The sequence below is a fragment of the Botrytis fragariae genome (assembly GCF_013461495.1).
Source record: "Botrytis fragariae strain BVB16 chromosome Unknown tig00000045, whole genome shotgun sequence".
In the NCBI taxonomy this organism is placed as follows: domain Eukaryota; kingdom Fungi; phylum Ascomycota; class Leotiomycetes; order Helotiales; family Sclerotiniaceae; genus Botrytis; species Botrytis fragariae.
Genome location: NW_023500991.1, coordinates 2,612,565 through 2,637,175, shown reverse-complemented (window position 1 = coordinate 2,637,175; position 24,611 = coordinate 2,612,565). Strand labels below are relative to the sequence as shown.

Here is a 24,611-nt window from a genome sequence, read left to right as displayed (position 1 = left end):
CATTTATGTGGTATCATATCGCTCCCAGGGACATGTGATTTCCCAAAGTATGCAGAAAGAAAATCATTCTCATTAAACTTCACTAGAAGAAAAGAAGTCGCAGGAGAAGCAAAGGAAGGAGAATTGTGTCAAGAATTATGCGGTCATAACAGAACGAACATCCCAGACCAGTAATCTTTCATCCCAAGCAGTGCTGGCGCACCAACCTTCCCCAAAAAGACACCAATCAACACCGTGAACGAATTCGGTGTGGGCATCCATGCGACCGATTTGACGAGGCATGGTGGCATTCATTGTACCATCAGTCCAGATGCGACAGGACATGTCATAACTGGCGCTCAAGAGGGTATCGCTAAGATGAGGACTCCAGACCAATTTTCGAACAGCATATTCATGTCCTTTTAAAACGGCGACAGGTCCACCACCCACATTGCGAAGATCAAAAGTTCGAATCGCTTGATCGACACCAGCCGTTGCGATAACTCCCTCACGATATTTATTCCAATCATGGGTGAGAGCTTCGGTTGGTGGTGAAACTTGACGATTACTTCCGACTGCCCCCAGAGAGCCTGCACTTGGTGAGGAACCATGAATTGGAATAAGTGAGACTAAATGATTGGAAGCCGAGGAAGGGGTACGTAGGTCAAATATTCTCAAATGCGAATCTGAGGAGACAGATGATATGATCGACGGTGAATGAGGAGAGAAGGCAGCGCTATAGGTGCAAGAATGTGTAGGTAATGTAAGAATCGAGCTTGTGCGATTTGGGTTCCACTGATAATAGAAGTGTTAGCAATACTGTCGATGAGACAATTGAACTCGAGCCCAGAAGATCCTCGTACCAATTTGATTGTACCATCCCAAGAGCTCGAAACAAATGTATCTTTCGAGACCAGATTCCAATGAACAGCAAAGACTTCGCGACCATGCTCATGGAAGTTTGCTACGGGAAATGCTTCTTGAATTGCGGTATCGAATAATTTGACGCTTCCATCACCACATGCGACAGCGACTTGATTTTCGTTTGATTCGGACCATGCTAAATCGTAGATGGAATCTTGAGTGTCGAAACTATATCATAAGAAAGAATAATATTTAGCAGGAGCTATGAGAGCGACAAAATTGGTAAAATCCGAGTCAACCCCCGAATATTACCTACGTTTTCTGTACTTGAATACCTTGCGGAGTCAACATCAAGCTATAAAGTCTCCCATTTCCTACCAGCCCATAATTGGCAGAAGCAGTCACACAGATTCGGTTGTCGAAGAAAGGAGAGTATTTGACAGCAGAGCCCTTAAAGCCTCGAGTAATAAACTCCATCATTATTACCAACGGGGGGATTGGCGCCGAAACTCTACGTTGCGATTGTATGTATTGCTGTAATCGTCACAAGTAATTAATAGCTGGAAATGTAGGCAAGGGAAACCCCACTACCAATTTATGCCGAGGAGTTATTCGGCTGAGTAATCATACACGTGACTATTGTTATACTGAAGCTTTGAGTTTAAACTTTATGAACCACACTGCCGTAGGGGAAAGCTACTTTATATATGTGGGATTTATGAGTTTTTTTGGCTAGCAGCTACAAGCGTTCACAAACCTTGACAAGCTTGCACTCCAGTCATATTGACTGATTGCAGTGAAACAGTTTTCTCTAAATTCTGGTACGCCGTCAGTCAAAGAGAACCAGCAGTGGACGTCGATTTCAATCAAACACGCACTGTACCTTGGAGAACACTTCGTCGCTATTATGGATGCCTTTATATCAAGAAAAAAGCGAAAATTATCTGTCTCTCCCCAGTCACCTCTAAAGTCAAACACGATCAACCTCATTGAAGATCTCAGTGTTCCTGATGATGAATCAACGGATTTCAAGCTGGCGCTATTATCATCTCTGCACCCTGAAGTCGAACAGCAAGTTCTTCTTGAAATGTTACTTGAACATGATGGTGATGTTGAGAAGGCCTCGATTTCTATGTCTAGTTCGGATACTTCCTCTTTGCCGATACTCAAAAAGCCATCAGCCACGGTAGGATATCAAAGTTCTCTTTCTACATTCATCTCGAGTGAGAATTCCACAAAGCGAGTCAAGTGTTTGTCTAGGAAAGGCAAAACTCTTCATTTATATTCCCCTGAAGATGTTGCAGCTCACACTCCTTGTTCTATCATACATAACTTCTTACCGGTAGAAGAGGCCAATACGCTACTTGAGGAATTGTTGAACGAAGCACCAACTTTCGAAAGGATGACATTCAAATTGTTTGATAATGTAGTTACGAGTCCTCATACGGCTTGCTTCTATGTTGAGAGTTTGGAAGAGCAAAGGGCTCAAAAGACTGAATACATTTATAATGGTGATCTACTAACGGTGAGTAGTACTCAGAATGTAAGGTCTCGGATTGCTAAACCAATAACTTGCAGGATGTCCGTCAACTCACTCCACAAATGAGAAGAATTTCGCCTAAAGTTCAGGATGCTGTCAATTCAGAAATCGCAGCCCGAATCAGAACACAATATCCTAATGGCCAAAAACTTAAGTACCAATCATCGGACACATGGAAGCCGAATGCAGCTTTTGTCAACTGCTATAACGGTGGCGCAGAGAGTGTAGGATATCATAGTGACCAGCTCACTTACCTTGGACCACGAGCTGTCATCGGATCGATATCTTTGGGTGTGGCACGTGAATTTCGTGTCCGAAAAATAGTCGCCCAAGAGTCAGACTCGAAAGAGAAAAGTAAAGAGTCTTCAGATGCTGAAGGTCAAATAGCCATTCACCTACCACATAACTCTTTGTTAATAATGCATGCCGAAATGCAAGAAACTTGGAAACATAGTATCGCACCAGCACAAGCCATTGATCCTCATCCAATTTCTGGGAATCGACGAATCAATATTACCTACCGAGATTACAAAGCGTCATTACATCCTAAATTTACGCCAAAATGCAAATGTGGTGTACCGACAGTATTAAGAGTTGTACAAAGGAAGAAGGAGAATTTGGGCCGATACTTCTGGATGTGCCATGCGGGAAATGTTCCCGGAAAAGAAGGTTGCACATACTTTGAATGGGCTGAATTTGATGACGACGGTAATCCGACCTGGCACGATAAAATCAAGACTGAGGCACATATGAGTGACCCGAAGACTGACAAAGAGATCTCTTGATTTGAAGACTTTCTGAAAGTCTGAATTGCAGCACTTCACGCTTCATCTTCGGCAAGATACCAAACCTTAATGTCGCCAATAAGCTGGGATTGAAACGTTCTAGGACGACTAGGCTTGGAAGCTAAGATTGTCCGGCTATATGAGCTCTTTGGTTTAATTCAACCACTAGGTAAAGGTGCTGTCATTTCACACAGAACCTTTTAAAATTCCTCTACAAATGAGCATTAGTTGTTGAAAAATCGAGTACATAACAATTCTTCCATCTACAAGAACAATCGAATCCCCACATTCCACACATCTAATGTTTCCCTCTTTTTATCTCAGAATTCAATTGTTACTTTTCAGATCAAATCTAGAAGAAGCCGATATCTTTGCAAATTACTTTATACAAAAATAGCTCATCTCAGACAGGCCGGAGTTCTTCAATAATGGCAGCTCACTGTGATTCTTCTGACCATAAAACGCCAACAGCAATGAACCGCAACTCTACAAACAGTGTCAAAACGACACATCTCCTATCAACTATCCCAGCTCTTCACACATTTGGTACCATTGACAATTCTTCGGAAAATGTGGTCACTAAAACTCACCAAACGGGGGTTTATTCCATTCACACAAGATTTTTTGACAACGATGACAGTCCGACTGAGAACGAAGCTCATCAGCCCCAAGTCCAAATCACTCTCCGTCCTGTCGAAGCTCTCAGTCGATTTGGTCACCTCAATGAAGTATCCAGATTTAACACTCTTTGGACTAAAAAAGCATGGACGTCGGAACTGTTGACTCTTCGAGATCGTCAAGAGCTTGAATCTATCCCGACCTCGCGAATTCATAATACAAAATTCAAATTTAATGCCCTTCCTGTTGAGATTCGAGAAATGATGTATGAGTATACTCTTCTCAGGCCTCTTGAGAGGAAAAAGAAATCCGCATCTAAGACACCCGTCTTTCTCAGAGCCCTAAAGATATACGGCGCACAGCATCTGTATATTGAAGCAAAGACTACTTTCCATTCTATCAACCAATTCACATATAATATTGTAAAAACTCTCAAGTTCGCGGACCCAGAAGTATGTGGGATGTTTCGAGAATTACTTTTGATAATACCGTGAGTTTTCCCGAAATTTTCCTTTGATAATCCATAATGTAGGTGGACAATCAAAAGCTCTCAGTTCTCGAGATAAATTGACCATTCATCACTTCGGATAATTGCCTACCCTGCGAATGTTGAATTGTTTTACAAACACTCAAAGCCACAGATTGTCGATTTTCATTTGTACCATAGAATTGGCGACTAATACAGCTCTCAGTTCCAATTTCACCCCATTATCACAGATCCCAACCCAGATGTCTCTTATTTATTCTTCTCTCCGTCATCTAACACTTCGAAAGATGTTCTCCTACGAACATGGCGGATTCGAAATATTTCTCACACACTCGTTGCCGAAGTTCGAAAGATTAATCAATTTGAAGGTCGAATGCGAGTATGGCAAATTTTTCACTTCATCCTTTGTACAAAATCATGATAAATGGATATCCTTGTTGAACAAAATGATCACTGGGGAGAATGGGGAATCTGTACAGGGTATACGGATGGGAGAGGAGGAAACCAGTGGCACGACACCTAGTACCCCTACGTGGGTTTGGAAAGTTGGAAATGAAGACTCGAGAGAACCTACGATGCTAGTTGGCATGAAAAGAGAGTTAAATTTGGTTATCAAGCATAGAGTTGCTCATGTCAAATTTTAGTATGATATCCCATGTCAACAGAATTATTTTGGATGTCATTCTGAACTAATTAGGCGTAGATTGCTTTGTTTATATCAATATCTCAACTTTGCGAAAGAGGGTTACTCTCGAAGAGATTCTTTATTGCATTTTTTGCAGATAAAACAACAACTCCTAAGTAGTATGTCTCATATCATCAGCATGATCTACTCGCGTATATACAAGTTCAATTGGATGGTCAAGATATTTACAAACACAAACATCCAATTCAGTCCTCTTCCTCGAACTAACAGTCTTGCCTCACCCCTCTAACGGCTCATCAAATCCAAAACCACTTGTCAAACTCACATCACATTCCACACGCATCACCTCATCCAAAACCCATTCCCCTTCCCCGTTCTCCACAATTCATATCCATCCTTCAAAACTTAACCAGTCCATAAAGCCGGTCCTGGAATGGTATAACTGCTCAACGTTACATACGGATTGAACAAAATTCCCGGATCTGTTGCCTTGTAGAAGCTTGTCGCAGCCACGCCCGCAGGGTTCGCTGTTCCAGAGCCCGTTACATCAATGTTAACGCAGAAAGGATAGTTTTGTGCGCCATTGACTGTTGTGGCACCGTGGAGCGCGATGATTTCGTGGCGAAATACGTAGTGGCCTGCAGGGGTGTTAGTTGGAGAGTCATTAAGAGTGAGGGGGAGAGGGGGAGAATAGTTGGTTCACATACCAGCAGCAAGTGTTTTTGGTACAGTGGTAGTCCAGGTATTATTGTTTGCCATCAAAGCTCCTGTGGCCCAGACTTGGGTGCTGAAATTGATACCTGATTGATCGATCTTTACCCATTTGAGATTGGCTTTGTTGACCTACTATTTATCAGTCATCTGTTCTTTTATTACTTCCAATCATAGACATTGATGCTCCAAGTAGAACATGATATTTTAAGCAGAAAATAGGTTGAAAAAAAAAGTAACATACAGTAGAGCAACTTCCCCCACAGTTGGCCACATAGGTCAACACTGGCCCAATGTTATGCGGCCAGGTAGTCCATTGGAATTGTACTGTTCCTCCTGCAGCAACAGTAGCGGATACATTTGCATTTACTGCATTTTTATGGCATATAATATCGGAAGTCCTTCATCATGTCCGAATTAGCCCCTGTCTTCTCCCTTTGCCAAAATAGAAACGAGCAAGCAGGGTTAGAGAGAAAAAGGGAGGGAAACATACGAATACTGATCAGGTGCAACAAAACCTAGATCTAACGCCTCTTCGTACCATCCAGGGGTTTGTGGATAAGGAACCTTGTTCACAATGTCGTACCAGTAGGAGATTTGCCAGCCGGAAGTGTAGACACCGTTTGCTACAATTCCGGAGACATAGCCATGAGAGAGGACGGCGGGGATAAGGGAAAGAACGGGGAAGATAGTAGAAAAGAGATGCATGATGATGTAGCGTAAGGGAGAGTAATTGGAAGGTTTGAGATGAGTGAGGGAGTTGGAGAGAAAATGAGCAGATGAGAGAATTTGAGGGAATTATATATTAGATTGATGTATAGGTTCAATCAGGAGTGAGTGATGAAGATTTCTTGGCTTGTAGTGTGGTAGTATCGGTTGAACCTTGTGATCGTCGAAGAATTACTGACAGATTCTGATATATTAATGAAAATCCGGGGTAGTGGGGGCTAAATTCAACATTCAATACAAATGCCCTAAAAGGATTCGTGCGAATTCTCCTAAATCCGGGGATAATAGATTAAGTGGGATGTTTTAATATAATGTTAATATAGAAATATCGTTGAGGTTGTTGCCAAGACGGTCATTGTTGTGCAGGTTTCATCTTAAGCCGGCATTTCGGAACGGCGGGGCGGATTGTATGTTCTGGTGTTTGCTTGATATGTCGCAATTTCAGTTGAAGATATTGAGGATTTTTTTTAGACCAAGTCGAGGTTCTGTTATGATTTACCGTGAGATTGAGCTCCCGACAGATGAAAAGTTGCGAAAATTAAGTTCGTCCGAATTCTATATTTTATATTCCCAGTCGTTTTGCAAGTGTGAATAGTTACTCAATTAAGGGGTCCGCTTAATCGAGAGCTGAGATCCCAGTGTTATACTAGGCTGCTATCTTAATAATTGTAGCTGATAGTGTTTGATGAGTGTCAACGGTAAGATTTCTTCCATGGTTCGCGCCGGAAATTTTCTCAAAGTTCTAGATTCTTGCGGCAAAGGGGGCCTTTCATCCCGATTCGGAAACTTTCTACTCCTATTGTGTAACAACCCACACACATACTTCTTGTAAATCAAGAGGATTTCTTCATAAGAACTTGTCTACCTTTAGATTTTACCAGAAATCATCACATGTCATAACATTGCCTTGAAATTTGCTTGGAATAATAACAAACTATTAACCACGAGGTCATCAACGCCACACGAGCTATCCAAAATGTTGAATGTGGACACTCTGTATAGTGGTACGAGACAAGTTAAAATTACCTTCCTGAAGTAACCGATCTCCAGAAAATACTATCAGCAAGATGAATGCCATCACTATCGAGGTCTGTTCCAAACGAATCATATCCCTGTTCGCCAATTTTGACTTATCCGACCCGATTATCTGTGATACATCATGTCTCCGTAGCCTGTTCCTGCATTCAGTTACATAACGCTGCTTTCTAGACCAAGTAGACCTTCTTCCTTAATAATCATCAAGTTTGTGGTCGATGATCACACTAAACTTATAACATGTTCATCAGTGTCAAGACGGTGTTTCTCCCTCGGAATGTAGGCACTGTCTTCTGCGTAATTTATTGGGTTGTCGTAACTCAATAGACTACACTCGTAGAATACTAAAAAGCCTATTCTTATATAAACTCCTTGCGATTTTTCGACACTTCTCAATATTAAACAGTAGTTTTTTAAAAGTCGCAATATGTAGATATTGACACGCACAGTGTCTTCCACACAGTCAATTTTAAACCAAACATGGGTGATGGATAAGCCGCCCATGCTCATGGTTCTTGGTTGGATAATCTGGGCGAGTAAGAGTGGAGGGCATGATAACCAGAGTGATCCATCCGGCATATCGCCAGATTGATGTTTAGACGCCGATTTCTCGACTCTCAAAACTTTGCATAACGCAAATTTGTCAGTGTCACGCCATGGTAGGGTTCTGACCTGCGATGGTACAGATGCCCAGGACCATGTTGGAGCTCGTTGAGGTGAGATTCTTTGGTATACGTCATGCCCAACGACAGACCAGCATAGTTGCGCTAGTAAATTGTTATACCACATTCCCGCGAAGTATTCACTTTTCGTCTCTTGCTTTATTTCCTCTGCAAGTCCGGCCAGTGCAATCAGTCTATCCTTTGCGTAAGTTAAATGACGGCCTGAGTAATTTCTAACAATCTTGTTCCAGCTCCGAATCGAAAGCTTGTATTTTCTTAGACTTTCTGTTTCAATAGAGCAAAAAGGCGAGCTTTCTGAAACAAACTTGGTATGGCACTCCCAAAATACTTCCTCTCGTGTAAAGTGCACAGTTCGTGGCGAGAGAAGACGCTCTTGTAAGGTCCATCCTCGACTTTCTAACGGGCAAACCCTATGAGAATCCAAAGGATGCTTCGTTATCGGTGTACAATGATACAACGCGTGGATATCTCCACCGAATCTTAGAGAGATGCGACATCTTGGGGAATCTCTTCTGCTAAAAAAACATCCTTGACTGCCATCAATAGCACTAGATGCTGCAATATTCAGGAAGCACCTGCCATAGATATCGGCCATAGTGACAGACTCTCTCATCCAGTCTTCTTCATCATCTTGTATAATGCAGAGTGAGTCAATCCAAATATAGACAATGTTCAACTCCATACAAAGTTCAATGGCATCACAAAACGTCTTTGGAAGCTCCTTCATCTTTAATTCCGAGAGGAAACTTCCTAGGGTTGATTTCGTTAGTGTCGGATATTTCTTCTCTGGGGTCCCCCAACAGTGACTCAAAGTAGCATATTGAAAATTATCTCCCTCTATTAGACTTCCCAAACAAAGTTTCAGATGTTGTCCTTGAAGATATAGGAGCCTTGTTGGTATGAACTTTGACCTCTGTACTCTACAATTTGGATGCAATCTCTGACATGCATTCAACCACTCTTTAGTTAGTGGAATTGATTGTTTTGTATTCGAGGTTGCATCAAGATTTTCAAAAACTTGATTATCTGTAGAAGCTCGAATTAGTTCAAGCCGTCTTCAAGCACCCAAATATACACTCTAGAACATACATATTCATAGTATCTCTCTTTAATAAAGTCACCGAGAACGGAAATCCAAGCACTATGCCACCTCACTAGCTTTCAAGTAGACAAATGAAAACTCCTTGCAGTAACTACACCTGGTATAGTCTTGATAAGTTTTGTACTGTATTATCATGTGATTGAAAAGTACCCAATTATGTCTTAATGATCAACTTACATATTTCGGGCGATCTTTTTACAAACGCCCTGAATTCAATTTTAGAATTGTGATGTTTCCAGCGAGGACCACTTGGAAAGACCAAACTAACCCGCCACAGACCGCGGTTTCTACCAGCAGGAATTCCCATGTATACACGCGAAGGCGCTAACGGGGCTTCGCCGAATTCGACCCTCCACTTATCAATGTATGCTGAGATCTCTGCCTCAAACTCCTCTTCCTTATCTGTGCGATTGAATGTGGCACAAAAAGAGCAACCATTTTGCGCCAAGGTTTTTATGCTTAGTGGATTCCGTACATGAGGTATTCCCGTATCATAAAATAAGTAGTTATTTTCTTTTGATCGTTTAAGCCAATCACCGCGTCCCAATTCATCAACCATGTTCTGACAAACGGCACACAGCTTTGATGGCGGCATGGTATTGCTCCAAGGTAGTTCATCCAGAACGTGATCGAAAGAATGATCCCGAGAAGAGCTTGATCCATGGGCTTCTGTATCTTTGGGCTTCGAACCAGGTGTATTGGGTCCCTCCTCTGTCTCAATCCGACCTGTCGAATTTTCTTTAATCTTGCTGCCTGAATACAATGAAGACGAGCTTGATGGACTATCTTTTGCCATCTCGCAATCTCGACCGTCCATCTTGGCAAATTTAAGAGCGTATTATAATGGAGAGGTGGGTATGGAAAGAACTGAGTATGATCAAATCCATTCTGTGTATGATATTGCGGGTCGATGAAATGATGAACTGGCATTCTGAATAGGTTAGTAAGCTTCTTATCCGACTGAATGTTCCGGGGAGACTTGATTTCATGGGTCTTCGACTGTTCAATTGGTCACATCATGACTCAGCCATGCGAGGGCAATCAACCTCCTCAAATAGATCGTCCATTCAGCGAAAGAATGATGGCATCCTTAGAAATAATAATTATTTGTGTATAGTCTCATCAAGTGGCATTTTTGTATTTTCTATCTATCCAAATGTCCCGAATACTCATTATGAATTTCTATTCGACCATGTATAATCCATCTTTCATTCAACATTTACCCATTTCTCCCAGTATTTACTTGACACTACAACTCTCCGCTAATTCCTCCAGACTTATAAACTGTTTCGCAACATTCTCCCCGGTATCGTCATATGTACTTCTCCCTCCAAAAACCTGCACCATCTGACCACTACTATTTCCCCATCCCAATTCCTCCAATCCTCCATCAGGCTTTCTTGCGAATGCTAGCCAAGCATCCTGCATCGCTCTACTCGTTTCCCACTCCAACTCTGTGTTCTTGCCCCGAAAGTCCTCCGAAGTTCCAAAAATCATAGGGAGCTCGCCAGAATGATATGCGCCTGCCCATGCTAATGGTGCGACATTAGAGAAATTTCCTCGGTATTGAAAACGATAGGTTTTAAGACCGAGTTGAGTTCGATAGTATGATGCAGCCGAGTTTGGACAGATGTAGCGACGAATTTGGTTGATGGAAGCTAGGGTGCGATTAGCCGATTCGGTCAATGGATCTGCTGGGAATGCGTCGAGAGACATAGTATCGTTGTCATTAAACCCATAAACCACGGGAAGGGGAGAAACTTGGTTATTCATGAGTCGCTGCGTGTAATTTTGGAAGACAATCTTGTCATCTTGAACGATGTTGAACGACAAAGTAGGGGTGGTAAGAGCATCATTGTAAGACTTGAGAAAAGCCTCGATATCGTCGGCTGCAACTTGACGCATGCATGAGAGGAGTTCGGAACCAGTACAGTTAAAATGAGAAGCCACAAATGTGAAATTCAAGTAAGCAGGATCGTTTATCGGCGTGGATGTAAGTGAAATGCCTGAGTCACATATGAAACCTTTCACGATGGGATCATCCGGATAGGCATAGTTGTATGCATCTGTTGATCCTGCTCCAGCTGATTGTCCCCATAGAACCATCTGATTGGGATCTCCGCCAAATGCAGCGATGTTCTTTTGAAGCCATTCTACTCCCGCCCGCTGATCGAGATAACCGAGATTTTGAGATTCAAGACCAGGTGCATTTGGAAATCCGAAGATGTTCAACCGATATTGAATACTAACCACGATATGAGACTGTGTCCTTTCAACCCATTTCGCAGGATTCTGATAAGGTACTGAAGACCCTCCAGTTGAAAGTCCACCACCGTAGAGGAATATTAGAACTGGTAGCTTATCTTCTGATTGAGAGTGAAGTGGTGCCCAGATACTCAAAGTGAGACAGTCTTCGCCGCTTGGTCCCCAGATGAAGAATTCTCGGACGAAGGTGTTATAGATGGAAGGAATTGCACTTTCGTATTGTGGACAATTTAACGAAAATTTCGTTGCATCAACAATCGCAGACGACTGGTTGGATGGTAGTGCATTCGGTGGCATCCAGCGTAAGTTGCCGGTGGGAGGTTGAGCGAAGGGTACGCCTAGGAATTGACGAACATTGGGCGTGGTTCCGTTGATAATTCCTTGAACTAGGATGTGTCAATGTTGTTTTGAAATAAGTGTCAATGAACGCTTACGATGGCCACTCGTTGTGGAGATACTCAAGTCTACATCTGATTTTGACTGCCAATGTGGTCTCGAGCTGACAGCTTGGATGGAGAGCACAAGTGTCGCCACTATTCTAGAGAAAGCATTAATATACACCATTATAGTATTGGATATAAGATATGAGCAGAGACTGGAGACACCAATACGTAGGTGGAAGCGGGGGACTCTATATATAATTCTTGGGTCATCCCACTTTGCTACTTGTGACGTCTACCACTTACAGCGGATATTATCAGCTTTTTTTCTGCATGCTCATTCAAAATAGAATTGATACCAGTCAACAAACAGAAACCGTACAAGCTCAATCATCTCGCTCTGAGCTATACCAAATTGAATAAAACTTGGGAAAGCCGATTGGTGTATGTGATTGAAAGAACTCACAAGGTGGACGCCTTCCAAGGGATTTTGGTCCATCTTTCAATGGAATTTGAAAAAGCTAGAACTGAATCTGGGATAGCTTGGTGTTATTCAGTACCGAGATGAAACTCAGTTCTGAGGGCAATCGGATGATGCGGGGGAAGGTTGCGGGGTAGTGGAGTCCTGCCATCACATTTGAATCTACCCGAAATAGGGAAACAAGACGATGATCACTAAACACAGAATGACGATTGGAATTGTTACAGAAGCGAGAGCTGGGTTGGTTCCATAATTTAAGCATTTGCAACCGAATCATGTTGTGTAGAGATCGGTTATATACTTCCGCTACCGAAATCCGGCTAGATACATCCAGTGGCATACCATATATCTCAATTACATATGTAGATGTCAGAGCCTGCACTAGAACGTTTTAGAAGAAGATTTGCCCGGTAATATCTTATTCACTTGATTTCTAGACGGAAAGTAATAAAGTTTTTTCTGACGTGACTATAAGTACCTTTTTTATCCACTTTTACTATCCACTTTTACTTCGGCTGCGGAAAAGCCAGGTGTCATAGAGAGTTTAAGTGTGAGTTCTCATGATCGAGGTTATGGGGCATCAAAACTCAATTGAAAATCGACATCACAATCAAATAGTTATTGATGATTGATTTGGTCTAGGTACCTGGTCGCAGGCCTACCTACAAGCCGTCTCCTTATCACGCCCCACCCCGCTACCCACTTCCAACTTTAGCGGGGGTAGAAATAGTCCCTCCCGGGACTGGGCCTAGTGTAGGCTTGATGCTAAGCCTGATACCAATCATTTCCACGTGTCTCACATGAAACCTTAGAGACTCTCCTCCAGAAAGCCTCGCTTCTTTAGATTGAGAGAAGAAAGGCGTCCTAGAAGTGTGATATATAAGAGCACTGATAACTAAGCATCCATAACTAACTACGCTAGTGCATCCATGACATTAGGTAATCATAGGATATGGGAGTTTGAATATGCTGCAAGAAAGGGAGTGCGCCCCAAATACTATCTTCAGGAGGTAGCGGGAATGGTAGGTATATGTCGAATATATGAGGTTGTGTTACGCTGAAAACTGGTTGTAGAAAGAGAGATTTTTGATCGTCTGTGAGCATCATCCACCACTCTCGAGACCAATGATGGAGTTCTACGCGAAGGATTTGCAGTCCTGGTAGACTTGCTAAAGCTTTCCAAGTATCTGTCCACTCTTTTAGAGTCTTGTTTCGATGCTTGGGATCTTCGACAAATGCTTCTGTGACCCTAGTGTGAATCTCGAGATACAACACGCGTATGCAATTCAAGCGCCGAGGGAGGAGAGTCTTTTGTAGATGTCGCGTGCAGAAATCAACGGTATGAAAGGCATTGGTTGAATAAAGAATATCGATAGTCTCCGAATATCTAGCCATATTAGATAACAATACCCATTGCATTTTCTTTTAGACTTACATCTGTCGGCAGGTCACAATCAAACAAAACGCTTTAACTTTGGGTGTATACCAGTATGGCCTGATCTTACTGTGACAATGGTTGTGTCTTTGCCAAGCAAGTTCTGGATTCTCACCGAGGCACAATTGATGTTTGAAGCGAGTATGACGCTCTCGACGGCCGAAACGAACAGGATTGAGATGGAAAGTATTCCCTCCAATGCAGACTTGCCATATCAACATTCGAATTTCAGTTGGCAATGATGATAAAAGTAAACTTTGGGATTGAGCATTTGTTTTACGTTCTTGCCCGGCGATCCCTCGTGGGAAAGGCAACGTAAGAACGCTGCTATTCGATCTAGTCTTAAGAGGGTCAGGGGGAGCTATCGGTGTGGGCTTTTTCCGAGGCAAACACCCTTTCACGATTTGGATGCAAATTAGCGCCATGAAGACAGGACAGTAGATGATTGTCTCGAAAGTATCACAAATTCTTTTCGATTTATTCATTTTGCTTTTCTTCATTGGGTAAGAGCGTGCCGATGGATGTGTGAAGTAAAGTTTATCATAGGAGTTTTGAACTAATAAGCGCTGATGTAGGAGTCTCAATACGGCATCGCTAAACTTGGCATTTGCGGCACGGCTACGGGTGCCAAAGTGGTTGCTGAGATCAAAATACTCAATTCCTTGATTCTACTCAGCATCAATCATCTAGAGAATCCGAATTGCAGAAGTGGATGGAACCTTATCAGAGACAATGAGGATTATTGTATGAAACCACGTGGAATGATATTTCAGCAGCACGTGTTAATCTTATACACGTGACCATCTCATCTCCGGTGACTGGCAATGACAATCTGCACCCCACAAAACGTCATGGATCCACTTGTTGAAAAGTATATGTGGGCATTGAAGACGACGCTCAGATGGGTTGACCATTCACTAAAACTGTACCTTCAAAATGGTAAGAATCGTACTTGCTGGTGGCGCCGGAAGTAAGTTGTGGATAGTATGAAGCGTTTGAAAGTTTAGAGCTGATGCGTCATAGATGTTGGGCGGGAAGCTCTAGATGCATTTCTGGCGGAGTGTAAGCATGAGATTGAAGTATTTTCCCGAAAAAGTAAGCGCAGGCGAGTTCAGCATCTGAATTCCTTTTAAATACTTCGGGATTAGCACAATCAATCAATTGACTTCTATATTATCAAGAAATCTAAAGATATTGAAAGCTGATTTCTCCCTAGATTTGAACCATGAAATCGTTGCATCGTAATTTCGAGCATTGGAGATCCTATGATTGCATTTGTCTTCTGAACATTGCAACGTCGAATCCTCGAATCGAATTTGTAAACCCAATCCTCGACGTGTAGATTTCGCGCCTTGAATCGGATGACTGTTTTTGAATTTGAAACGTACTCTAGATTACCGCAGAGAAGATGGCAGGGTAGCCTCTGCCACATTGTGGAAGACCTTTGCTCAGAGAAGAGAGGAAAGCGAACAACAAATGCCTTTGTAATTAATTCCAAGAATTTTGCTTCATGGACCTCATTCCAACCTTCTGTTGCGTGCAATGAACGTAGCTCAAAGTACAAGTATTCGAGATTCCTCATGGTAGATATTATGTTCCCTGTATCGATCCATTGCATGTAGTAGCGATAGTTTTATGTTCCGTCGGCTGATACAGCCAGAGATGTGCGATAATTTGGACACAGACATTCCCCGCACATGGCAGTAATACTGTGAAGTATTTGCTTCAACACAAGAGATACATCCATCAGATCATTCTGCTCCACCCAACACAGATTGTGAGTATGTGACATCTCAATATATTCAACATAACTGAGAGAATTAGCGCTGATCAACACAAGCGATTCGATGCTTGTACGTTTGACTGCAAGTCATTAAAAGGTAAAGCAATCCATGGCATACGATCTCAAAACCGCAATCTTGAAGTCTTCCCTTTTGCAATCCTGTTCTTCTGAAAAATACAACTGGCGTCAAAATTTGGGAAATTCAAGTCTGCACATATGGTCGATCACATACATGTGAATATTGCAAGCTATGTAGCTATTATGGAAATTGCTGCGAGGCATCATATCATATGTTCTTCCACCAAGGCAGAATTTCCAAATCATTACCCGCACCTCGAGTGGAAGTCCCATGAGAGCAGATCCCGATTGCATGGTAGGCTGAGTTTAATAATAGGGAAAGAACAAAGTGGACCGGAAAGGATGCTTTTTAACCTTTGGAAGACAGATAGGTGCTTGTGAATAAATGTTCAAACCACAACGATATTTGCTTTGGTGACTTTAAAAGGATAAGCCACCCAGTGACCCAACTTGCTCAATAACGAAATTATGAACACAAATGAAAAGGAAAATTGGTCGAAGATAGGCATGCCAGTTGGACGAAGAGCGAGCCATAGCATGCACACCATGATGCTGAATAAAGCTCGAAGGGCAAGCGCCTGTAAGGATTTTTAGTCCTCAACCCAATTGCTGATCAAAAATTACTTGAAACGTGGGGCATCGTGTATGTTATACTTGAGAACAATTGATCTGTTCTTCTGGACAATGTATATCTGCTGCCTAGTCGTACTACGACGCTGGAGCAAGATGCATACTATTGGTGAATGTACGGGGTGACCGCGTACCACACGCTTTCCTTCGCACATGGACATTGTGTGATGCTTAGTATTCGCTCGTGGTAAGACATCGAGAAGAGTTGATGCAGTATATACAGAAGATCTAAACACTTTTCGTTAGACGTCCAACGATCTATTGTTTGATGTGAGTAGCATTGCCCTACTTTAGCAGAAGTGGTCATTTCAGGTCTGCTGATATGACTTGCCCAAATTTCTTGAAGTATCCGAATAAATATGAATATTCAGACATTTTCAACGGTGTATCAATGACCATGAGCTCAGTTGATGTGTGTCGTTAATGTCTGAAGATATACCCAATGGAAGGAAAAGAGCCACAACGCACCGCCACTTTACACGAGGCTGATCAATTAATGCGGCCGCTAGTTTATGCAAGACTAGCATTGTGGTCTACGGTTGGCTACAGCTCATCACAGCCTTGAACTAAGACTGCATCAAAACATCGATGATAATTGCTTCAACTATATATTATTTAAACCTCCCATAATTGTTTAGGATTGCCGTTTGATTCGAAATGAATGCGACGTCGGTGTAAATGATATAGCCGGCAAATTTGCGTGACACATATCATAATCACCGCTCATTACCTCTATCCGTGATATCGAATTCTCAAGTCATGGCTATCCTCGAAGAGTTCCTCGAGTCTATCCTGAAATTTCTCAGGGCAAAGGATGGGATAAGCTTACAGTTATGGCTTCGAGTTGAACCTCCTCTTCCTGATCATTATTTCCAGCTTGGTCGAGAATTGAAAGCGTCATTCCAAAACAGCACTGCACTCGAGCGCCACATCGCGAAACTCCTGCCAGACGACCCCAACGCAAGTTATGAGGATGGTAATGTTTGGCCGGGCTTTTTGGCTTTCATGAAAGACTACCTGGAGTTCTGGAGGGATGTCAATTTCGAGGATTTGTTGGAAACGCACTCACAGCTCACCGTTTTAGCAAGGTAAATGAGCTCTTTTATCTTCAGCCACCATACTGATGAGATGCGAATAGTACTTGTCTTGCAGCTTTATCCAATCCGACATATGGGATAGTGATACTCCCGACGGCCATTCAATTATCTACTGCCCTCGCGAAACTTGCAATGACACTCGACAAGAGACCGGATCTCACCAGAAGACTGCGAAGAGTTGCCGATGTCGATGCTGGAGAGACGCGAAAGACTTTAGTAGAAGGAACTGCAGAAACAATACAGCGTGCTTTTACAGTTTGTTTGACGGAAAGAACTACGAATAGAAACGGGGTTGGGTCAGACGGAAAGCCAGAGGGAAAGAAAGTTGGAATATACTCATTCGCAAATCTGGCTTTGAAACTTTTCTTTCAAGTATGGTGGCCTTCAATCGATCCATGGAATAATGCTGAATGGTCAAGTAGTGCCGGAAAACGCGATTGGCGAATCAACTCATCACGAATATTACCCAGCACTCTCCACCATTGGAGCTTTATCCCGCAAGTCAAAGGGTAACATATCTTTATTATCTCGGCCGATACTTCTTCTCGAATACCCACTTCTACCTCGCGCAGTGCAGTCTTCAAGCTGCTTACGACCAATGTCATGCACAGTGCATCAACCAGCGACGCCTGATTCTAATCTACTTGATATCATCAAACATGATACTCGGTCGATTTCCATCTCGGCCTTTTATGTCGCGTCCCGAAGCTGCTGGGGTCCTTGAAAGGTTTACGCCAATTGTCAAGGCCATCAAATTGGGGAATTTGGCTGCTTTCAAGCGTTCATTGGGTCCACAGGGTGGGAATGAAAAATGGCTGTTCGACAAGGGAATTCTTCTGCCATTATTGTATCGTTGCGAAACATATGTATGGCGTTCACTTGCACGACGCGTTTTATGTTTAACATACCAGTGGCCGTTCGACCCCAATTCAAAGAAAGCACCGACTCTAAATCTTGCCGATTTAGTCACAGCTGCGCAGTATTGCCAGAAAGTCCTTGAGAGCTGGCAGAGGCCTGCTGATTCTGCCGCGTTTATGCAGTCGGGTCGCACACACACGAATACAATGTTTATAACAGCACAAGACTTGGTGAAGCCTCCAGGCGTGGTGAAACTTTCACCAAACGATGGGGTAATTTGGGGAGGCAAAATGCCAGAAATGTTGGATGTCGAAGCAATTGTTGCAAGTTTAGTACAACAAGGACTACTGAGGGGGTTTATTAGTCATATACAGGGCAAGTTTGCGATTTTGGGGGCGAAACAGAGGGGTGGACCATTGAATGCAGGGTTCCCACCAGTTTGGGAAGTTATCAAAGATAGAGCTGAGAAAGATGGACATGGTAATGAAGTACCGGGCTGGGTCACTGGTGACGGCGGTGGATATACAAGTGGAGGAGTCGTTAATTTAACTGGAATTGCTCGGCCCGCTGGGGCTACATGAGCAGAAACGAATTCGAAATACCCGAGAAGCCCGAATAAATTTCAGAATAATACCATCTACAAAACCAGGCGCAATTCCTTGCCGTCTCACACCAACCGACCTCGTCTACTGTGACCTCCTTATCTATAAACTCGTCCAGGGTATCGGCAGGTGCTGATACACCTTTACGGCATGTGCCAAGGGAGCCCGTTCAACACGACCAAACTTGCATTCAAGTAGGCAAAAGCTCCAACATCAAGCTTCAAATCTATCCATCCGTATTAACTTCTTTGATTGTACGGATTTATGGCCAACAAGCGGTTCCATGGGGTGCATATAATTCTGGTATATTTTCACCTCCCACGAATCGATGCTCGGCAAGATTGAGCATAACAGATCTTTATGAGTCAAACTCACTATTTTGTATACTTTAGAACCTGATGCAAAGCATCTGAATATTATTCTTGTATACTCCAATCTCTTCTTGTGGTCTCATGTCGCATGAGGAAGTTCGCAAGGTCAAATGTCATTTGGCTCTTTTATTTCACTATTGCAATGAACAACGAATTTGACAATCAGATAGATGCTCGAGGATTCTTTCCTAATCCTCGAGATAAATTGCATTATCTTCGAGGAAGAATGTTGCAACGTGTTTCTAGGATCTTAAGGTGTTCGGTTTGCAGAACGTGAGAATACGCCAACACCACCCGATACACGATTTAATTGATTGGATGTTATCCATGGTTTTTATCTAAGATTACACCGATGTTGAAGTGGTATGAAGAGTCTATTCCTTTCCAGCACTTCATTGCAGGTGTGAATAGAGAGTATAAACATTTTCAAATACCTGCTCTGGGGAAATCAAAACTATAGTTTCACATTGCACTTTTGCTAAGAAGTTGGTGAATAGACGGCCAGCTTTCATTTTTCTGAATGATATCGTCCCAAGTTTATGATTCACTTCCACAGCAAGTGAGCACGAGCTCCGCAACCGGAAACAAGGTTAGTGAATGTGACATGAACGCTAACCTAGGCTTCTATCTTCCTTATGCCACAGTTTACACTTCCTTCTCCAAATTTCGCACATAACTCTGACTTGCCTTCCCTTCGAGGACAAATTCAAAGAACAAACCCATGGCCACGTACTCTCTAGATCCTACAGAACAGCCGATAGCCGATGTGATGAATCCAGAATCCTCAAGCATGGCCATCGTCTCATACTCCATCATATTATCTTCTCTCCAAATCGTTTTTGTGACAGCCCGATTTCTTTCACGACTACTTAGAAAGGTTCCGTCAATCTGGGGGTTAAATGACCATCTTATCATTGTATTATTATTTCTCAATCTATCTCTAGCTGCATTATGTCTAGGTGCGTGGTACCATTGCAGTCATTTCTAAGCATGCAATTCACTCACATCCTCCACAGCTGCGGTATATCTCGCTGACATGGGTCACTATCTCCTCTGGATCTAACCCGCCAAACTAATCATCGGACTTGAGGTTCTATACGCCATCGATATCATAAAAATTATCGCTATTAGCATCCTCAAACTAGCCATTCTCTTCCTCTACAAACGACTATTCATCATATCCAAACGAGCGAAACACGCAATAAGAGGCGCAACATATGCAGCGTACGCGTTCATCATCGTTCTCGAAGCAATAGCGATTTTGCAACGCGTACCACGCTCCGATACATATAAAACCGGACCGAGAAAATCTCATCAGTGTATCGATAATACGACTGTGCTGACCTGAGCAACAGTACCCAGTATCGTGACCGATATTTTGATATTTTTGATTCCTGTCCCGGTGGAATGGAAACTCAATGTTCCTTTGGGGGCCAAGATGGAGTCTGCCGTAGAATTCATTATTGGAGGATTATAAGTTCCTTGAATTCCCTTTGTTAGATATAAACACTAACGCTCTCGGCGCGCAGTGGTATGGTAATCTGCGCAGTTCGACTCTCGGTATTCTTGCGGATACAGCACCTGCCAGATCTTACATATGTGAGAGGAGAATCACTACTCTGGCTACAAATTCAACCTGCTGCCTATTTAATTTGCGCGTGTTTGCTGCGCTGCCGCCTGTTACTTGAGGTGATCATTGAGACGATTTTTTGGAGGTCGCCAAAAATGATGAAAACTCCAGCAAGAGAATTTCCTATTAGAAAGGGGATCTAGATAACGTGATTCATATGCGAGTAGATCATATCACCGAATGAATCACTTCAAAATCACACTAAAATTAACCTTTTCTTAATATTCATATTTTAATAATTAATTAATATTTTTTGAAAGAGAAACAATATTTAAAAATAAGAAATATTTAAATATTTAAAAAATTATAAACATTTTAATTAACGTAATTTATTACCGAATGAATTATATCATTAAATGAATCATTTAGTTTATATATGAAATTTGTTTATATATAATTATAAACTTTCTTTATATCGTAGGTCATAGGCTAATAATATGTAATATGAAAGCTGGCTTTGATTAACGACTAAAATGGATTATATAAGCAGTGTAATACGTAATATTAAAGAATCTGTATTGAATAGTGATCTCTCTTATTTTATATTCAAAAGAAAAAAGACCTCTTTTTTATGCTTTTTCCTATTAATTTAGCTTTTCCGCTTTTATTAATCTTTTATAGATCTCTTTCTAATCTGTTTATTCTTTCGAAATAAAGCCCCTTTTTGTTTTCTTTATTTTACAACCATTTTCGTATTTTATAACCGTTTTCGAATTAATGATTGTTTTTGGATTAATAATTGCTTTTATAAGCTTATAAGCGATGATCATATGATCTGATTATATAATAAGCTAATATTAGATTGAATACCTTTAAAAAGATATATATATTATATTATTTTTTAATTAAAACAATAGTTCCTTTTAATATATATTATCTTTTTATTTATATATAAATATATATATATTAATCTCATTAAAAACCTTTTTATTTTTAAAGAGAAAAAGAGTACTAATTTTTTATATATATTTTTATTTTAATAATAATAATTATTAAAATTTTGAATTATATCAATAAATCTTAATAATTTGATTCTTTCTAATAACTTAATTAATCCATTAGCTAATTAATTTTTTATAGAAATCCATATTAGATTCAAATATCCTTTATTTATAAAATCTTTTATATAATAATATTTAGTATTAATATACTTACTCCTATTATAATATATAGAATTATTTAATATAGTTTTTACTAATATATTATTTATATATAATAGGAATTTATTTTGATTAAATTGATTTAATTCCTATAATATATATTTTAAATATATAGTCTTTCTAATAACTAAATTTATAGCAATTAGCTTAGATTCTATTATATTTTGTATTACAATAAATTACAATTTAGTTTTTCAACTAATTGAATTATTAATATATATAAATATATAGTTATTAATAGATTTAGTAGAGCTTTTATTTCCTGTATAATTTGTATTATAAAATCTTTTGATATATTTATTATTATCTTTTTTATATATAGTTTTAAATATTTTAATCTTTTTTAAATATCGAAATATTCTTTTTATAATTATTATATAGTTTTTATTAGAATTAGATATATATCTTACTAATTTTAATATAGAATAAATAATATTCTATTTAATTTCTAATATTAAATATAATAATTTCCCTATTACTTTTTAAGCTTATTTTATTTTATCTAAATCGGTTTTATTAGAATTTATTTTTATATTATTTTTAGTAATCATAAATATAGCTATAGAAGTACAATCTTTTAGTTTTAAATCTTTTAGATATTTATTTATATATTCTTTTTAATATAATTCAATATAATCTTTATTTAAATTGATTTGAATATCTAAATAATCTTTTATTAAATCTAAATCCTTTAGATCTAAATGGTTTTTAAGATTTTTAATAAAATCTTTAATTAGAATTTTGCTAGAATCTATAATAGCAATATTATTAACAAATATATTTAATATTAATTCTGAATATTTATTTATAAATATATATTCATTTAATTTTATATTAACAAAATTTAATTTATTTAATATGCTTTTTAATATAATATACCAAATTCTAGCGAATTATTTTAATTTATATAAAGCTTTATTTAGCTTCAATATTATATTATTATTATAATATATTTTAGGGGCTTTAATATATATATTTTTATTAATATCTTTCTATATAAAAGCTAAAACCATATCTATTTTATATATATACTACCCTTTATTTATTACTAATACAAATACCAATTTCCAGGTTATTTGCTTTATTATATTAGCAAAAATGTTTAAATAATTTAATCTATATAATTGTTCAAACCCTTTAGCTATATATCTAGCTTTAAATTCAATATTATTATTAAATAAATATTTAATTTTATAAATTCATTTTGTCTTTAGAATATTTAGCTCTTTTATATTATTATTATTCTTAATAATAATATTCCAGGTTTTATTTTTTTAAAGATCTTTATTTCATATTCCATAGCTTTTTCCTAATATTCTTTTTGATTAGAATTTATAATTTATAAATATATTTCAGGAATTATTAAATTTTTATTATAAAGCTTTTTTATTATTACTTTTTCGTTAGTTTTTATATTGAAATATAATAATAATATATTCTTTTTATATTGATTATTATTAATATTATTTAATTTAAATTTATAATTTTGATTCTTTGATTTAATATATAATATATAAATGAGATTATATATATCTAATTATAGTTCTATTTTTTGTATATATTTAGATTGCTTAATAGGGGTAGGCAAATTAGAATTAAATAGTATTTCAATTATTAATCTATTTTTATTAATATTAGAATTTTTAGAATCAATATTTTTATTTAAATCTTTATATATATTATTATATACATCTATTTCTTCTTTTTGATTATTAGTATTAGAGTTTTCTTTTAATTCTTTTAATAGATCCTTTTTAATAAAATTATTTTTAATATTATTATTATAATATAGTATATCTTTTTTAATAATAAAATCATTAGAACTTATTATCTTATTTCTATTTGAAATATAAAATAATAAATTCTTTGAAGATTCAAATCCTACTAAAATTCCTTTTTCTGATTTATAATTAAATTTATTATCTCTTTTTTCTTTATGTTTTAATATATATATAAGAGATCCTAGAATCCTAATATATTTTATATTAGATTCTTTATTATATAATAACTTAAAGAGTGAGCTTTTTATAATTCTATTATAATATCTATTCTTAATATAAACTATTTCTTTTAGTATATTAGATTATAAGAATATAGATAGATTTTTATTTTTTATAAATACTAGTATTCTTTCTATTAAATATCTATTTAATTTTTTGGCTATTCTATTTTGGGAATAATAATAAAAACTAATATATTTTAATATAATTCCTTTAGATTTAGCAAATAAATTTCATTAATTAGAATTAAATTCTTTAGTATTATCTAATCTAATCACCTTTATTTTAATATTAAATTGATTATATATCAAATAAAATATTTCTTTTAATATATTAAAAGTGTTTGATTTAAATTTTATAGAATACACTCATATATCTTATATAGCCTAATCTATAAAAGTAATAAAATATTTTTCTTCTTTTAATCCTAATATTTTAAATAATCTACAAATATTAATACTAATTTTATCAAATTTGTTTAATTTCAAATTTGATAAGGATTTACTAATATTTTGAGTTATTTTACCATATATACAAACTTTATAATAACTTAAATTCATTTTAGAATCTTTTAAATTTAGTATTTTTATAATATAATCTTTATTTATATAATTTAAACACTTATACTATAAATTTAAATCTTTTAGATTCATATTATTAGA

General features: G+C 38.5%; 8 protein-coding genes across 8 annotated transcripts; 4 read left to right on the top strand and 4 right to left on the bottom strand.

Annotated features, from left to right (window-relative positions):
- Positions 1–135: 135 nt before the first annotated feature.
- On the bottom strand, positions 136–1,323 carry Bfra_003975 (putative peroxisomal targeting signal 2 receptor protein; the record flags this gene model as incomplete). The annotated part of the gene is made up of 3 exons (XM_037334381.1): positions 136–774; positions 843–1,071; positions 1,160–1,323. The coding sequence occupies 3 exons, from the start codon at positions 1,321–1,323 to the stop codon at positions 136–138; spliced, it is 1,032 nt and encodes a 343-aa protein (XP_037194468.1).
- A 427-nt stretch (positions 1,324–1,750) lies between these two features.
- Positions 1,751–3,168, top strand: Bfra_003974 (putative grf zinc finger domain-containing protein; the record flags this gene model as incomplete). The annotated part of the gene is made up of 2 exons (XM_037334380.1): positions 1,751–2,368; positions 2,422–3,168. The coding sequence occupies 2 exons, from the start codon at positions 1,751–1,753 to the stop codon at positions 3,166–3,168; spliced, it is 1,365 nt and encodes a 454-aa protein (XP_037194467.1).
- A 428-nt stretch (positions 3,169–3,596) lies between these two features.
- Bfra_003973 (uncharacterized protein) lies at positions 3,597–4,917 on the top strand (the record flags this gene model as incomplete). The annotated part of the gene is made up of 2 exons (XM_037334379.1): positions 3,597–4,238; positions 4,561–4,917. The coding sequence occupies 2 exons, from the start codon at positions 3,597–3,599 to the stop codon at positions 4,915–4,917; spliced, it is 999 nt and encodes a 332-aa protein (XP_037194466.1).
- Positions 4,918–5,324: 407 nt separating this feature from the next.
- Positions 5,325–6,338, bottom strand: Bfra_003972 (putative glycoside hydrolase family 61 protein; the record flags this gene model as incomplete). Its single annotated transcript, XM_037334378.1, has 4 exons — positions 5,325–5,557; positions 5,627–5,762; positions 5,875–6,031; positions 6,124–6,338. 4 exons carry the CDS (start codon positions 6,336–6,338, stop codon positions 5,325–5,327), a joined length of 741 nt encoding a protein of 246 aa, XP_037194465.1.
- A 1,278-nt stretch (positions 6,339–7,616) lies between these two features.
- On the bottom strand, positions 7,617–9,996 carry Bfra_003971ib (putative chlorogenic acid esterase precursor protein; the record flags this gene model as incomplete). The annotated part of the gene is made up of 2 exons (XM_037334377.1): positions 7,617–8,827; positions 9,459–9,996. The coding sequence occupies 2 exons, from the start codon at positions 9,994–9,996 to the stop codon at positions 7,617–7,619; spliced, it is 1,749 nt and encodes a 582-aa protein (XP_037194464.1).
- Positions 9,997–10,418: 422 nt separating this feature from the next.
- Bfra_003971ia (putative chlorogenic acid esterase precursor protein) lies at positions 10,419–12,008 on the bottom strand (the record flags this gene model as incomplete). The annotated part of the gene is made up of 2 exons (XM_037334376.1): positions 10,419–11,830; positions 11,879–12,008. 2 exons carry the CDS (start codon positions 12,006–12,008, stop codon positions 10,419–10,421), a joined length of 1,542 nt encoding a protein of 513 aa, XP_037194463.1.
- A 4,982-nt stretch (positions 12,009–16,990) lies between these two features.
- Positions 16,991–18,767, top strand: Bfra_003970 (putative pci domain-containing protein; the record flags this gene model as incomplete). The annotated part of the gene is made up of 3 exons (XM_037334375.1): positions 16,991–17,319; positions 17,370–17,700; positions 17,751–18,767. 3 exons carry the CDS (start codon positions 16,991–16,993, stop codon positions 18,765–18,767), a joined length of 1,677 nt encoding a protein of 558 aa, XP_037194462.1.
- A 1,113-nt stretch (positions 18,768–19,880) lies between these two features.
- Bfra_003969 (uncharacterized protein) lies at positions 19,881–20,847 on the top strand (the record flags this gene model as incomplete). The annotated part of the gene is made up of 5 exons (XM_037334374.1): positions 19,881–20,075; positions 20,119–20,180; positions 20,291–20,476; positions 20,522–20,609; positions 20,689–20,847. The coding sequence occupies 5 exons, from the start codon at positions 19,881–19,883 to the stop codon at positions 20,845–20,847; spliced, it is 690 nt and encodes a 229-aa protein (XP_037194461.1).
- Between the last annotated feature and the right edge of the window lie 3,764 nt (positions 20,848–24,611).